Source organism: Castor canadensis, chromosome 13, assembly GCF_047511655.1.
Source record: "Castor canadensis chromosome 13, mCasCan1.hap1v2, whole genome shotgun sequence".
NCBI lineage: Eukaryota > Metazoa > Chordata > Mammalia > Rodentia > Castoridae > Castor > Castor canadensis.
In genome coordinates, this window is record NC_133398.1 from 18,943,730 (window position 1) to 18,959,685 (window position 15,956).

Below are 15,956 nucleotides of genomic sequence, written 5' to 3' on the forward strand. Positions count from 1 at the left end.
ATAGACTGGGGCAAGCAAAGACTGCGAGAGTCAGAAACCTATTAGAGTTCTCTTGCAATACCCTAAGGGAAAGCTACAAGGGTCCCCAAGTAGAGCAATGGCAACAGAGATAGAGAGACTGGATGGAGGAGGAAAGATACATTTTCAAAGTAAAATTGGAAGAACAATGATTGTTTGGATGTGGAAATCAGAGAGAGGAAAGAGTTAAGGGTGTTTCCCATACTTCTAGTTTAAATGTCTGATACGTTAATGGTGATGCTAGTGAGATGGAAATAAATAGGGAGAAAGATGGCAAACTTCTAGATATGCTGGGTTTGAGTGTCACACAAATCCAAGAGGAGCAACTAGATATACAAGTCTGTAGAAAAGAGAAAGGCCCAGAACTAGGAGTGTAGCCTAGTAGTAGACCACCTGCTGAGTATGTGCAAGGACCCTTGATTTGGATCCCCAGCATATGAAAGAGGGAGAGGGAAAAAAGGGAGAGGGAAGGAAGAAGGGAGAGAGAGAGAGAGGGACAGAGATAAAGAGACAGACAGAGACTCGGAGACCCCAAGTAGAAAACTGAGATTCTGAGCCTGTGGGGGTTGGGGACTGAAGCTTAAACTCAGAGCTTCATGCTTGCAAAGCAGGTGTTCTATTGCTTAAGCCACACTTCCTGTCCAGTTTGCTCTGGTTCTTTTGGAGATGGGGGTCTTGCGAACTATTTGCCTGGGCTGGCCTTGAAAAATGATCCTCCCAATCTCAGCCTCCCAAGTAGCCACCAGCACTGGCTAGAGTCTTCAGTTTTGAATGAGGGGTCTGGTAGAGGACCCAGAATGAGAAGTGGGACCATGATGGAACTTTGAGTAATGCTAACAGAGGAAGAAGGAAGTCTGTGTAAGTTAACCAGAGAAATTAAGGAAAACTGTAAGAGGGTAACACTTTGGAGGCGCCTGGAGTTAATTTCAAGAAAGAGCCAGCTAAACCCAGGTAGGAAAATAGTTTAATACGTTTATTTAGCCATGATCTCTTCCAGGGACAGGGTATTCTCTACTGGTGAGTAAGAACTAAATTATTATTTTTAATAACCATAATAATTATTTGTATTGATTACATTCTAAAGGACACGGACTTTCCTACACCCTGCAAACCTAGTGTGTTGAGTACATATCACATGCCTGGCATAGTAAGAGGCATTCAATAAATAAAGTGATAAATAAATTTATAAGTGAATGAAAGAATACCTCATAGCAACCCTCTGATGTAAGGAACACTGCTCTCATTTCTCAGATGGAAAAAGATAAAAGATATTTAGGGACACAAGCCTGGAGCAGAGAAGAGGCCCCTGTGTTTCAGAAAGCTCAGATCACTCGGCTTTTTCTTCTGCCCTGTCCATTGATGAGTTCTCCTGGCAAAGGACCCAAAGACACATGAAAAAGTCGAGGGATTTAAGATGCTCGCATAGCCTTTCCTTGGTAATGAGGCTGAACTCGAGTTATGCACGTGGTTTTGGACCAGGACCTTCATCACACTGCCAAAGGCGGTTGATAGTTTAATTTAAACTTATGGATAATTTGGGCCGGGTTTCTGACTGGTGTTGAAAGCTAAAATCACTCTGATTTCTCTTCAGGTCAGTCTGCCAAGAGTACTTTGTTGGCCCTCAAAGAGCATCCCACTCTGGGAGGTTGATGGTCTTAAAATACTGCTCCCAGCATGTCATGCTTCTGCCCAAAAATGAGGCTTACTACCGGATCAGACGCCCTACCCAGTCCTCTTGTGACTTCACAACAGTAGTCTTCTTTAGGAGTATTCTACTCACTGTCCCCACCAAAGAACCCTGTCTGATTCTGGACCTTCACAGGGTAGAATACTGCCCCCTTGTCTGTCTTGTCTAGGTCCAGCTGTCCAGGAACCTTTCACAGATTTACCAACCCCAATCAGGATTTTTTCCTGGGATCCTGGGGGCCTCCTGCACCAATCCTACCATATCTTCAATGATCATTGGATTCTGAAGTCTCCAAGGAAGGTTTTCTGCTGCTTCCTAGATAGCACAAAGCTTTGTATGCAGCAGGTGCTTAATACAGAAAAACATTTCTCTGAGATGGTCACATTCATTTCCAGCTGTCTTGAAAGACCACTGTGGTTGCTGCCTAAGAGACAAATAAGGCAACCAGGGGTGGAGCTTCCACACAGACCTGCAAATGCTGGTGAGCATGGTATTTTATCTTCCTGTCCAGCAAATTAAAATGGAAAACCCAGCCCCTTAATAATTATTATAATTTCGGATTTGCTTTGTGCTCCTTTCTCTTTGGTCCTTAATCAGTATCAGCCAAGTGAAAGTGGGCTTTCGGTTTCTCCCTCTGTTAAGTATTTAATGATCTGTAAACAAACACTTCAGACAGTGTTTCTTAAAGAGACCCAGGGATCCTTTTGTTATGTGAAGATTTCTGTTGCTCCACTCATTGTTTCCCCTTCTCATTATCTGTTTGCTGCTAGGCTGTTCAGCTCTTGAGAGTATACATTTTATTAGATAACCCTAATGATGGAGTTGTAGCATAAATTAGTAGGTAAGCCTGAGGGCTTAGGAGGCAGACTTCCAGGGCTAGAATCCCTTACTGGGAAATGAGAACCTTGGGCAAATTACTTAACATCAGTATGCCTTGATTTATCTAGAAAGCCTGTCTAATGTTAAAACTATTCCTTATAGGATCCATGTGATTAATCAAAGGGCTCAATAAAGAAAATCATCAAGTTAATTGACAACAAATTATTTGTACTATTATTTCTATATTGTCTGGGATGATACGATAGCTTTCCCATGAAAAGGGAAAGTACACGTGAAAAAGGTGGAAATGGATATAAACATCACTACTTTTCCTGAAGGCCTAGCATTCTTGAGGAAGATATCTTGCTACTTTAGTTGCACAACTTTAGTTGTGGAATTGGGCAGATTTGAGGTTAAATCTCAACTCTACCACTTAATAAGAAAGCCACTTCATCTCCCTGACTCCTGGTTTCTCCTTATGTAAAATGGGAGCAATGTCCCCACTTTCTTGTGGCCTTGTAAGAATCAGGAGACAGGGGTTAGTGGCCTGTGTGGAGTCAGCCTGTCATAGGATGCAGCACTCAGAAAGGTTTGTTTCTCTTGTGGTGGTTTCCCAGCTTAATATATACTTACTGAATGGAGGTCACTTCTCCAAAGCCACTTGCACATTTGGGGGCTCTGCGGGTCATCTGGAAAGTGGTTGTAATAGTGCCTTGCTTCCAGTAGTAATGTGGGACTGAAAGGAGACACCACAGTGGATTCTCCACAAGTGGAGGGAGGGTCCCCAGATGATGCCTGGGCCTTTAGGAAAGGAAACTGACTAGGCTCTGGTGGCCACTGTTTCTATCCTCAGAGTACCATCAGACAATGACCGACTGGCTGGAGCTGGATGCCTGGGACACAGAAGTGGATGGGTTTCTTTCCTCAAGGGTGAGGGACACAGATGTGTAAATGGACATGTGGAGAAGCAACAAAATTATAACCATGCTGGTATAAGCCGAAAGGGAGCTAGGGAGAAGAACTATTCCCTTCCTCCCCCACCCCACAATCTCTTTCTCTGTCTCTGTGTGCGTGTGTGTGTGCGTGTGTTACCCACCTGATTCTGTCTAACTGGCTCTTTTTTCCACCCACTTACATACCCAACCATCCATGCCAACACTTAGCAACTTTTTCTGTACAGAGCTAGACAGTAAGTAGTTTGGCTTAGACAGCCATACAAATCTCTGTTGGAACCACTCAACTCCTCCTTTGTAGACACGTAGTTGTGTTTTAATAAAACTTCACCTGACAAAACAGGCAACTTTGGTCATGGGCAGTAGTTTGCTGACTCCCAGGCAAACATGCACAAGCCTACTGTATGCTGGTCAAGGCCCAGATTGTGGAAGGCACAGGTCACTTTTACCTTCTTTTGTGCCGTAAGTAACCGTAGCCCTGAAAGACTGGAGCTTGTGAGGCTGCATCCTCAGCTCCTCATTATTCACTGTAGTTCAGCCATGCTGACCCTTTTTTCCCTCTTTGAAAGCTCATCCCTGCCTTGAGGATTGAATAGTCTGAGCTTGTTGCAGTCTTCATGGTCACCTGGCTCCACATCTCTCCAGTGTTTCCATTTCCTATTGAAACTTCCAGTCCCAACTCAATATCACATCTTCAAGGAGGCCTTCCTAACCCTCAATATAAAGCAGGCCCTTCATATATGGACCTCCACATCTTTCCACTGAGTGCCATTTTCAACAATGACATTTAAATAATTATGCATGTCATTCCCCTACCTCCCTGGTTTTCCTTGAACAGTGCTACTTTCCCTGACACCAGCACAGCCCTTGGCACACTACAGCCACACTACATGTGAGCTGACCGAGAGAGGAACAACCCAACAACCAGTTTGCCCCGTCTTGGGCCAGAATCTGACTGCACATGTTGCAGCAAGCAGCTGCCCTTTTCTGCAGGCCCTCACAGTGAGGTTTTCACACAATTCTGACTGCCCATCCATCATTTTATTTTAAGCACATTACCCCCCTGCCCGAAAAGAAAAGGAGGATACAATTAGGTCTATATCCCTCACTTGCTTAATATTTCAATTTCCCCCAGGGCACTCCCTTCAAGTGGAGATCACAGCTCATGAATATTCAATATCTCTTCCAACCCAACATGGGCTCCAAGTGACAGCAGAGAGCCAGGAGCCTGGAAGAGGCCCCCACCCAGACCAGAGGGCTCTTCTTTCTCCCAACCTACCTCAGTCATAAGTGCCCAGATGCACATCAAGGCACATGTGTGTGTGCAGATGTACTTCTGGTCACTTTTAATGCCATAAATAAGTCATTCTAGGCTACCCAGATTCACCTGCCTTGGATTTGGGCTGTTCTTCAAAGGCACACATCAAAGTTTGGTCTCCATTCCTCCTATTCAAGTAAGCTCCAAGTTGGTTCCCTGAGCCTGACCCCTTCCTGAGACTCAGGAAGCTGACCTGGGCTGAGGGCTAGAATTCTTCCCTGCTGGCATCAGAGGCCAGTCCTGTTTCTTTTCATTCCAGTTCTGCCTCTCTGTGGGGTAGGCCTCCCTGGATTGCAAAGGAGTTGGTGAGCCTTGGTCTGAGGCAGGATGGTGAGCTTGATCCTAAGCGGTGCTGACTCCAGGCTATTTGAATGCATCCCTCAGACCTCCCTGTGGAGGACTAAGATCTTTGGTCCTGCCTGCACGTCAGCCTTCCGCCCCATTGCCTCCTTTTCCTGCTCTTTTGTCCCCTCAGTGACCCCCTTTGACCCGCTGGGTGAAAAGAATTCCTTTCTCCTCTTCAACCTTCATTTCATTTAAAAAGCACAGTTTTAAAACAATAACAATCTGAGATTTAAATTCTAGACCTTAGAGCCCAAAGGACCTTGTGAGCTCATCTAACTCATCCTTAGCACTTGGTAGTGAGGAAACTGAGAACAAGGAGGTGCTGCCATGTTGCAAAAGGCACCAGCTCTGCCACAGATGGACTGTCTGCTGTGCATCCCTCAGGATTGAGAGAGAGGCAATGGGATGAAGGGGAGGAAGCCTCAACTGACATTACTGAGTTTCTGCTAACTGCCCTGCATTGTGTTACATACTCTAGAGAAAGAAGAAACAGAATTATGAGTGTTATAATAGTGTCCATTTTCCAGAGAAGGAAACTGAGACTCAGAGACAGGATGATAGATGCCCAGGATGAACCACGCGGTAACTGCTAACATAGGCTTTTGAGCTCAGGCTCCCAAGTCTCCACCATGGCCATGACAATGAATGAAGCACCCAGTTCATCCTACACTAAAGCAATGTAGCTACTGCCAGTGGAGGGTGCTCTGCTGGGAATAAAAATATAGCCCCAAATACAGAATGATGCTTAGGGCATGGGCTTTATGCAGTGGGCGATAATAACTGAAAATTGTTGTTTTTATGATTCATGAAAAACATACAAGAAAGACATATGTGTTTACTTTGTTTCCTGCTGTGACTCTGGTACCAAACAGAAATAGTGGAAAAGAGAAACACTCTTCTGCCTTTTGTGAGTTTGCCAGGGTATTAGATATAGTCTTCAGGGCAGGCAGGTAGGGTTTGAAGTCTTCTTTTCTGACCTACCTGATAACATGACTTTGAAAAATCCACTTAAACTCTACATGCCTCAATTTTCTGATCAACAAAATGGGCATAATCACTCTGACTTTCCAGAGTAGCTGGGAGGATGAATGAAGTAATTAAAAAAAAAAAAGGTTTATAGTACAAAGGCTGGCATAATGGGTGCCTAATAAATGGAATCACTTTATGGTAAAATGCACAGACTGCCTAGGTACTGCAAATCTTACCTCTCCTATTAGTTGCAAGACATGGGACAAGTTACTTAATCTCTTTGAATCACAGTATTGTCCTCTACCAAACTGGAATAACAACATAGTGGATAAATTATGGGAGGATTGATATAATTTTTGAATGAATAATATTAATTACAATAATAATAGCAGCCATACTGAACACAAATATAACACTTACCAGGTGTTACTGTTTTAAATGTGGCACACAAATAAACTTGTTTTTGTTTGTCTATGGTGCTGGGGATTGAACCCAGGGCCTTCTGCATGCTACACAAACTAAACACTCTACAATTGAACTTCATCCCCAGCTTAGTAAACTCATTTGATCTTCACAACTAGTCCTAACTCATTTTACTGATGAGAAAACAGTGGCACAGATTAAAAGTGTCTGTGCCAGGCTTTTGACCTAGAGTTTCTTCGCCTTTATGCCATATTTTATGATGCCAGTACTAAACATGACACCCATCCTGATGATAGAACTTTATTAACACCACCTTTACACTACCACCACTCATCTTTCTCTCTTTCTCTCCTTCCTTCCTAAAGACACTCTGTCTTAGGCCTATCTCCAAGCCAAGGAAAGCTTCATTTCTAGAAAGTGTTTTGGGGACAGTTACAATGTTTTCAAAGGAGAATCCTAAATGAATACATGCAACCAGGAAAAGTTTTATTTTGTTTCTTAAATTTTAACTTTTTTGTAAGGTGAGGGGTGGATTGTCTATTATGATTTCACATTGTTAGAAAAAATAATAATAATAAATATAGCTCCCAGCAGAGCCCATTCTTCCCCCTCCCTCCCCTCTCCTCCATGCTGTGCTGTTTTCCTTTTTAGTCATTGTTGTTCTAAAGTCTCATTGGAACATCCACCAAGAAGACATGGCGATTCATCTTCTTGTTTTCCTTTCTCGCCTTGGCTCAGCACAGGCCAGGACAGCCTGACAGAGGGGCCACAGGCTCAGTGACCCCCTGCCCCTCCCAGCAACTGGTAGGGAGGCAGATTGATCCCCAGTCCTCCCCCTTATCTGCCTCACATGGTGGAGGGGAGGGTGCCGGGCTGCAGGGAGTGCTAATTGAGTTACTGGCCCTGGCTCTCTAAGACAGGACTGGAGAGGCAGTGTCAGGGATCAGAGACAAAGTGATGCTGAAGCAGCCAGTGGGGGAGAGAGGAGCAAGGAGGGAGTTAGAAAAAGTGCCTGGTTGTCTGAGAGATACGACGTGGGGGTCCCTCTCACTTTGTTTTCCTAACTTATATCTGCATCAAGCAAGATTTGAAATCCCTCCACCCCTCTACCCCCACCCCCTACCGTCCGCCACCACCCCCGCCAAGTCTTTAAATATTGGTTTGACACACTGGACCTTCCTCAATATCAGGCAGGGTAGAAGGCTCACAGTGTTCAGCCCGATGACCTTTATTTTATCAAAAGAAAAACAGTGGCTCCAAAATGCTAAGCTACACAGGCTTCTACATCTCAGTTAGAACATGCACTGAACTACCCAGAGGCAAGCAGGGCAGTAAATCAAAACACAACCAACATCGCATCTCTTGTAATGGCTTAGATGTTGTCTCTGAAGGTAACATGTTTTCAACTCCAACTCAAGATATATGACTTAAGCATAACCCCTTTTGGGGATCCTTCACATTTTGTCTGACTAATTTGACCATTACCTTCCCTCCTTCAGCTTTTATCAGCAGCCTGTCTGTAGTTTATGACTCTGTGTCTTAGAGCTGAATTCTCACTGCTGAACAATGCCTCCAGCCAGCGCCTGCTGGGGGAGTTATCATTTCACTGATACCATGTTTCTTAATTGAAGCCCCAGGCCTGGTGTATGTTATATTTTTAAAGGGGGAAAGAGGACAAGGTGATTTCCACATTGCAGGGGATGTAGCTGCATTGCCTAAGAGGTCTTGTGGGTGGTGTTTGTTTTAATAAGCAACTTATTATGTGCTGGGGGAAGAGGACACTGTGTGGGGGGGGATGGAGTGGGAAAGGGAAGTCCCCAGGGTGTTGCATAATAACACATTGGCACCTTGGAGATACTTCTGAATTTGTGGGCTTCTGGAGCGTGAATGAGAATGTCTGCATAAATTTGTCATCCACCATCACACTGGTGTTACTGGCCCAAGGAAAACAGCTCTTCTAAGTGGTTAGTGATGATGACAAGAGCAACTGAAGAAGGGAAGCAAAGGAGAAGAATAAGGAGAAGGAAAGGAAGAGGAGGAGGTAAAGAGGAGGAAGAGGAGAAGAGAAAGAGGAGGATGAGGAAGAGAAGGAGAGGAGGAGGAAAGAGGAGGAGAAGGAAAATAGGAGGAAAATGAAGGAGCCAAGAGAGGTGGGGGAGGAGGAGGAAGATAAGAAGGTAAGAAAATAAAACTAGAGGAAGGAAGGGAAGGAAGGAGAGAAGAAGAGAAAAGATGAGAGAATGGGAGGGAAAGATGAAGGAGGGAAGGAGGGAGGAACAAAGGAAGGAAGGAAGGAAGGAATTCCAATGGGGGAGCAGGGTAGTAGAGTAGAAAACACAGGGCTCTCTACTCCATCTGGGGATAGGATCACACCTTTGTGATCTGTGTGCCCTTGGGTCAGTTTGGACATCATATTAGGTCTCAGATCCAACATCTAGAAATAAGAGAACTCACATAGGCTCGAATTAAATGAAGTTGCATACCATAGAGCTACCACTCAGCATTAAGGCTCTCCATAAAGGGTAGGAATTGCTAATGCAATTCCTCCACCCTATACCAAATACATCTACATTGCCAGGAAAGGGGATAAACTTCACAGTATCTTACAACATTAACTTTCAGTTAGGATCTAAGTAATAACCAACTGAAACCACCTTCGGAACACTTGAGCAAAGTAAACAAAAATATATGTATTTGAAAATACTGGATAATTAATGGAGAACACTCTAGAAGGCCAGGAGAGCTGGCCCTTCCATGCTCTGAGGCCCAATTCTGGATTCAAGACCCAGCCCCAGGACTGGTCTTATAAAGAGATCCACAGTAGTTATGCCTTTCAGCTTTTTGTTTGTTTGGCAGTATTGGGGTTTGAACTCAAGGCCTCATGCTTGCAAGACAGGTGCTCTACCACTTAAGCCACTTCACCAGCCTATTTTTGTGTGTTGGGTATTTTGATGGGTCTCTCAAACTATTTGCCTGGGCTGGCTTCAAACTGTGATCCTCTGATCTCTGTTTCCTGAATAGTTAGGAATACAGGTGTGAGCCTCTGCTACTTGGCTTCACTTCAGCTTTGATACTAGATGCTATACCTGGTACTCTGGAAACTGTCATGAGTGTAGCCACTCACTCAATCCTCTTCAAAATGATCTCTGCATTCCCACATATTATCACCACTGGCTTCTGATGCCAGGTCTTGGGTTGGTGTGTCTGTTGGAGGCAAGGGGAAGTCCAGGCTTTGTGCCCACGCTCAAGCTATAGAGTGACTGGAAGAAGCTTGGATATTCAAGTGTTCTGATGAGGGTTAGGCTCTGCCTCATTATGAGAATGATTCCCTAAATCTTGGAAAGGAATTCAGATAGTGAGTACTCCAAAATATTGATAAGTATCTTCCACAGATAGGTCTTAGGACTTTTATGTTTTCTAGATGAGAAAGAAGACTTAGCCAACACCACACATCTAAGCCATGTTGTGAACCAAGTAAGTCTCACTCAAACCTGTTCTCTTGGCCACTGTCTTGACCACTGTCCTTAACATATGTAATGATGACAGCAATGTCTACCTTGGCAAAGCCTCCCACACTCCAGTCCCAGTTTTTGACTTATTAAATGCTGAGCCTGGCATTCACTGTCTATTCTTCAGTTATTCCTTTTATAAGAAACAAGTTTTCTAGACTCAGGCATGGAGTTTGCCCTTGGAGTTAGTGCCTAGGAGCTGTAATATCTGGATGAACTCTATTCTGCCTGGAATGCCTATGTCCAAGTGAGTGTCTATAGTGGAGATTTAAATAGCCAGTTGAAGAGCATAGTCGAGTTTTTTCCCCTAACACAAATCCCACTGGATATTCAGGGGTAAGAGAGAGCCTTCCCTGGACTACATCCATGCTACTTACAATTTTGTATTCCATTTTCATTAAATTGCTTCACAGTGATATGGTTCTCATTCACTCCCAGTGTTCTTCCAAACAGGACCAATCTTTTTGCAAGTAGCTTGCCATAGTAAACTCAAATCAAACTTGACCACTGAACTCTCTATCCTTAGTTCACCACACCATGCCTCTGTCTGCTTTTTATTTTGCAAAAGCAGTGCATAAGAGTTGTCACAAGAATAAGATGTTATAAATGTGCTTGTTATATATGTAATAGATGTTTAGTAAGTACAATCATTAACAGCAGAATACTTAGAACCTTAGAGAATACAGGTCTGTAAAATGGACCTATGAAAGTCCAAGTCTTATCTTTCTGGTAACTCCCTCGGCTTCATCTCTTTCCTCATAAACTACAGTGAATACTGACAGCCACTGATCTAATCCAAAACAGTCATTTCAGCCAAAGTATAGAAGGGGAAGTGAGGCTCAAAGAGGAAAGGCAAGCTGGGGCTAAACTCATTGTCCTGTTCTATTTCCAGAAGATTCTCCCAGTTCTCACCCTGCATACTTAAAATTCAGTTCTTTTTCTAAGAAATGATGAACAATATCATGATTTTCACCTACTTCTGCACTAGACGCCAACAGTCAAGACTACTAAATAGTCCAAGTCTATGGGTCAGAGGTTGACATACTTTGTAAGGTACAGAGCCAGATAGTGAATATGTTAGATTCTTTGGCCATAGGCTTTTATGTTGCAAATTCTCAACTCTTGTGGCATGAAAGCATATAGACCCTATGTAAATGAACAGCTGTTGCTGTGTTTCCATAAAACTGTATTTACAAATATAGGCAGTAGGCTTGTTCTGGCTGGGGAGCATAGATAATAGACCCTTTCCGTGAACAATGAGCTGTAAGAATCTTTCTTGTTTTGTGCCTTGTTGGGTAGTTCTAAAGCAACATCGTACACTGATATCAGGGTTCAACCATCTCTTTTAGGGTAACCATATCCTACCTTCACTACATCCTACCTTCTTCCAGGAACCCTTAACTGCATGCCACATCCACATAAATAAAATAGGTAGACATTTTCCAATATGGTCTGGGAGTGATGCTGATCGCTACAAACATGACAGCAAAGGTGATGGTTTGGTCCAGTTATAGTCCAGGATCATGAGGAATTCAGCAACACACATTGGAAATCACCCAAAACAAAGAAACAATCTTCTGCAATTTAAAAATTCAAGACCTTGCTTGAAACTTTCTCTTGTCATTTCTTACTTTGCGTCTTCTTTTTATCCAACCACAAACATTTGCAGAGCACCTCTACTGCGTGTTCAGCCCTACTTGGTACAAGGGAGTTAGTAGGTGCTCAATAAATGCATGTTGGGAATGGAATAAAAGGCAAGTGACACTTGGTTACTGAGCTTAATCTACTGGGAGAATGAATGTCTAAACACGCTGTAATGCACAACAGATGCAAGGATGCAGTGACATCTCCTTCCCTTTAGTCTCCCTAGAAAATTGCCTTTCAGTGAGAAATCTTCCCACTAAGGTTTTTTCATCCCCTCTGTAGCAGCCCCTTTCCTTTTCAGATAGAGCACCTCTGTCTTTTGTACTTGCAAATGAATTGTGATTAGTTTTCACCTCCAGCCCAGGGGATTAGACAGGGGACCTTTGATCTTCAGGTATCGATTTGCATCTTAAAGGAAGTATGATCTCATCTGGGCCAGCTCAAAATTCCATCCCTGCCCCCACCCCCTGTCTGTTTACCAGCCCTGGGCTGGTCAGGGCCTCCCAAGTGGGGCTGAAACAACAAGATCAGCCAGACTTTGCTAGAAGGCTGAGGAAAACACATTTCCCATCTGACTTGGGAAAGGTGGGAAAAGGACGTTTGCTTTCTAAACACAGGCTGGTCTGCTATTTCTCTTTCTGCAGATCAGAGAGACTGCTTACAGCTCTAAGTCTGTAGTGAGGACACTGACATTTCCTGGATCTTGGCTAGAGACTGTGTAGCAAAATGGGCTGAGTATAAATTTAAGAATCAAACGAAATCAAGTTCAAGTCCTGGTTCTGTCTTTAATCACTTTTGGCCTGTGTGATTCTGGGCATGTTTCATAGTGTTCCTGGCTTTTGATTTTTCCCAACTCTAAAGAGTAACAGCCTTATATATGTATGGTAATAGCCATCCTGAAAATTTGTGCAAAGAAAAACAATGGTGTCTGTAAAGTCAAGAGCGACAAAACAAAGTCACCGGTCATCATAATCATGTATGAGAAACTAAGTTCTTTAGTATTGCTTTGATCCTTTGTTTTTCATTGGTTCATTTTCTAATGCTTGAAACAGTGTCTGAAACCCAATTCCAGGCTCTAGATCCAGCCCAGAACTGGTTTTGTGAAGAAACCCTCAGCTGCATGTCACTTCAGCTTTGGTGCTAGATGCTATTGCAGGTACTTTGCAAAATGTCATGAGTGTGGCCACTCCTTCCATCCTCATCAAAATGGTTTCTGCAGCGTTCCCATGTCTTACCACCATTGGCTTCTGATGGCAGCTATCAATAAGGATTTAATATAGAAGAGTGAATTATCACTCAGAAGGATTCTTGTTAAGTAATCGTTCAATCAGCCAGGCCCAGAGATATGGCAAACTCACCAATGCAATTGAAGGAAACTTCTTGTTGGCAGAAGAGAGAGCAGCCATCACCATTGATCTTATTCATGTCATCACATTCTTCACCTTGACCTCTGCACAATGGATATAGAAGAGAAATTTACCAGATCAGTTTCAGAACTGAGGCTGGACATGGAAAAGTCCCTTCACAGGCCATGAACCTTCCAGGAAACGTGTGCCAGTCTTTTTCCCTATCTAGATTTGTTTCTTTATCTTCAAAATGAGGTTCAAGTTGAGCATTGGTGGCTCACGTCTGTAATACTAGTTACTTCAGAGGCTGGGGTTGGAAGAATCATGGTTTGAGGCCAGCCCAGGCAAATTGTTTATGAGATCCCCATCTCCAATATATCCAGAGCAAAATGGACTGCAGGTGTGGCTCAAGCTGTATGTAGCACACCTGTTTTGCAAATGTGAAGCCCTGAGTTCAAACACCAGTCCCGCCAAAAAAAAAAAGAGGTTCATAAAAGGTGTAGATTTATTAAATATTTTTGCATTTGCCTTGTTTCTGATGCCGAAGTAGAATTTCTGTTTCAAAGTCATTTGAATTTTCCAGTCAATTAAATTAACAAGTCTGTTGGGAGTAAAAAAATGGATGAATAAATGAGCAAATGAATGAATAGATCTTTCTCCTGTTGTCTAGAAAAATCTCACTGCCCATTTTCATATTTCTGACTTTAAAAGGGTAGATTTGAAGGAAATTTTGGAGTTTCTACAATATAAATGCTATTCTTTTAGCTCTCTCTGCATTGACAGTCTCTCTGCTTCCCCAATACACTTAAAAGTAAAGATTGTTTTCACTCACATCCTCAGGTTAGTAATCTTTTCATTGGAAAGTTTTACTTTCCCCACTGGGTGTGTCATTTCATGGGGTCAAGAATTCAGAGGCTTGTGGGACTATGCTGTTCAGAAGCACAAATGCCCCTCTTGTTTTTCTTGGAATTATTTCCATCACCTAAGGATAATTTTGCAAGGTTGGGATGGGCAGAAAATGGGCATTGCTCATTTTGCTCATTTTCCAGATTGGGCTTCAGCAAGGAGAAGGCAGAACAAACCTGAAAGACTGGATGGATTGTTACTTTGTGGAATGTTCCCATTCTTTTAGAAACAGAAAACTTGAGTTTAGAACCCTATGTTCCAAATTTACTGTTCAATCTTGTATGAGTCCTTGCCCTCTCCCTCTGCTTTTTCTATCTGTATGATTTACGTATACAACTACTAAAAGTAAATATAATTGAAATTCCGTTCCTCATTCAGAGTAGCCTCATATCAAGGATTCAGTAGCCACATGTTGCTACTGTACTGGAGAATACCAAACATATTTCCATCATGTACAAAATATGTTACAGATGCTGAGTCTCATTTTCTTACATATTAAAATAGAGATAATTAGGCCTACCTCTTAGAATCAGATGAAAAAATGGAATATAACATAAAGTGACTATCACAGTGTGTAGTATCTAGTAGATGCTTGGGGGAATCACAGTTCCCATTCCCACTTTGCCTTGGGAGGTCCCTGCAGAGTGTGTGGCAGTTGTCTCTTCCTTTCCGGGGGCCACCTGGGACCTGTCACAGTATGGAAGATGCCTCAGACTTTTCCTTTAACCTGGCAATTAACACCAGGCAATGTTTGTTGTTTTTAGGAGGTGTCAGAGTAGCAGGAGAGTGCCTGGCAATCAATTCTGAAGATGGTTTAGGATACTGCATTGATTTCCAAAGAGCCACACAAGTTCTCTCCTGTCTGCAAACCCATGGGCAAAGAACTTCATATTCTTAGCTCAGTCCAGCAATCTCTGCCAGTGAATCTTGCAGGCTGAAAATTGCTGGTGACCTTATGCTTCTTAGATATTTCATGGGTTATCTGGGGAGAGACTCTTTTTTTCTTTTTTAAACCTGGGCTTGTTCCCTAAGCCACAAAGAATATTTCCAAGCTGCTTTCCATCACCACCCAAACAGTATGTTCTATTGGCTTAAGCAAAACATTAGGGTCACCACAAATATCTTCTAGGCATGACAGATCTATCATTGGATAGAGTGGTTCTGAGAAACCTTCTTTGACCTCTGAGGCTAGGGTGGGTGGCCATCATTCCCTGTGTTTGTAGACATCTTCCTTCATCTATCACAGAATTTGTCAAAGTGACTACCTTTGCCTCTTACTTGAGCCCTTATACTAGGCTGTTAGATGCTAAAGGGAGTAACTGTATTCTTCATCCCAGTACTTCAGTGTTGGGTACAGTGCCTTAGATGCAGCAGACAGCATGCAGCCACTTCTTTACCTGTTAGTTTTGTAGGGTTGTAATATTGCACAGCAACACAACGATAAATCCAGATGAGAACCTAGGCACTCAGTTAATATGCTGGCTTTACTCCCTTACTGAGTGTGTAAATGTGAGAAAACCACTTTAATCTCTTTGTGCATTAGTTGTTTTTTCTGTAAAGTATGATAATAGGACCTACCTAATATAGTTGTTGGGAGGACTCAAGGAGACAGTAATGTAGCACAGCATCTCATATGTGGCAAAGGCTCAAAAATGTTTATAAATACTGTTATTATCATAATACTCATCCAGTGCTTTCATCTTTACACTACATAGGAAACCTGATGCTGTGGATCATTTATAACGGAGTGCTTATCTATTAGAGGCCTCCTTGAATGCTGAGTCTATCTATATTTTTTTGTAAATTCCCTTATCTATAGCTAAGATGACACCCCTTCTTTTCCCTAACATTTGCCTTTCCTTCCTTCCTTTCTCCCTTCCTCTCTCCCTCACACCTTTCTTCCTTCCTCCCTCACACCCTCCTTTCTTTCCTTTTTTTTCTCTTAAAAGAACATCCATAAACTGCATTCAATTTTTTTGCAAAGTACATCAACAAATACTTGGTATTTGCAGGTGACTT

The 15,956-nt window shown here is 42.8% G+C and overlaps 1 protein-coding gene across 1 annotated transcript in view; it reads right to left on the reverse strand.

The window, feature by feature from the left end:
* Pappa (pappalysin 1) overlaps positions 1 to 15,956 on the reverse strand; it is a 234,280-nt gene that overhangs the window by 108,862 nt on the left and 109,462 nt on the right. The window contains exon 9 of the mRNA XM_074051163.1: positions 13,044 to 13,135. Coding sequence (XP_073907264.1) covers positions 13,044 to 13,135 — 92 coding nt within the window. The remainder of the gene's footprint in view (positions 1 to 13,043; positions 13,136 to 15,956) is intronic.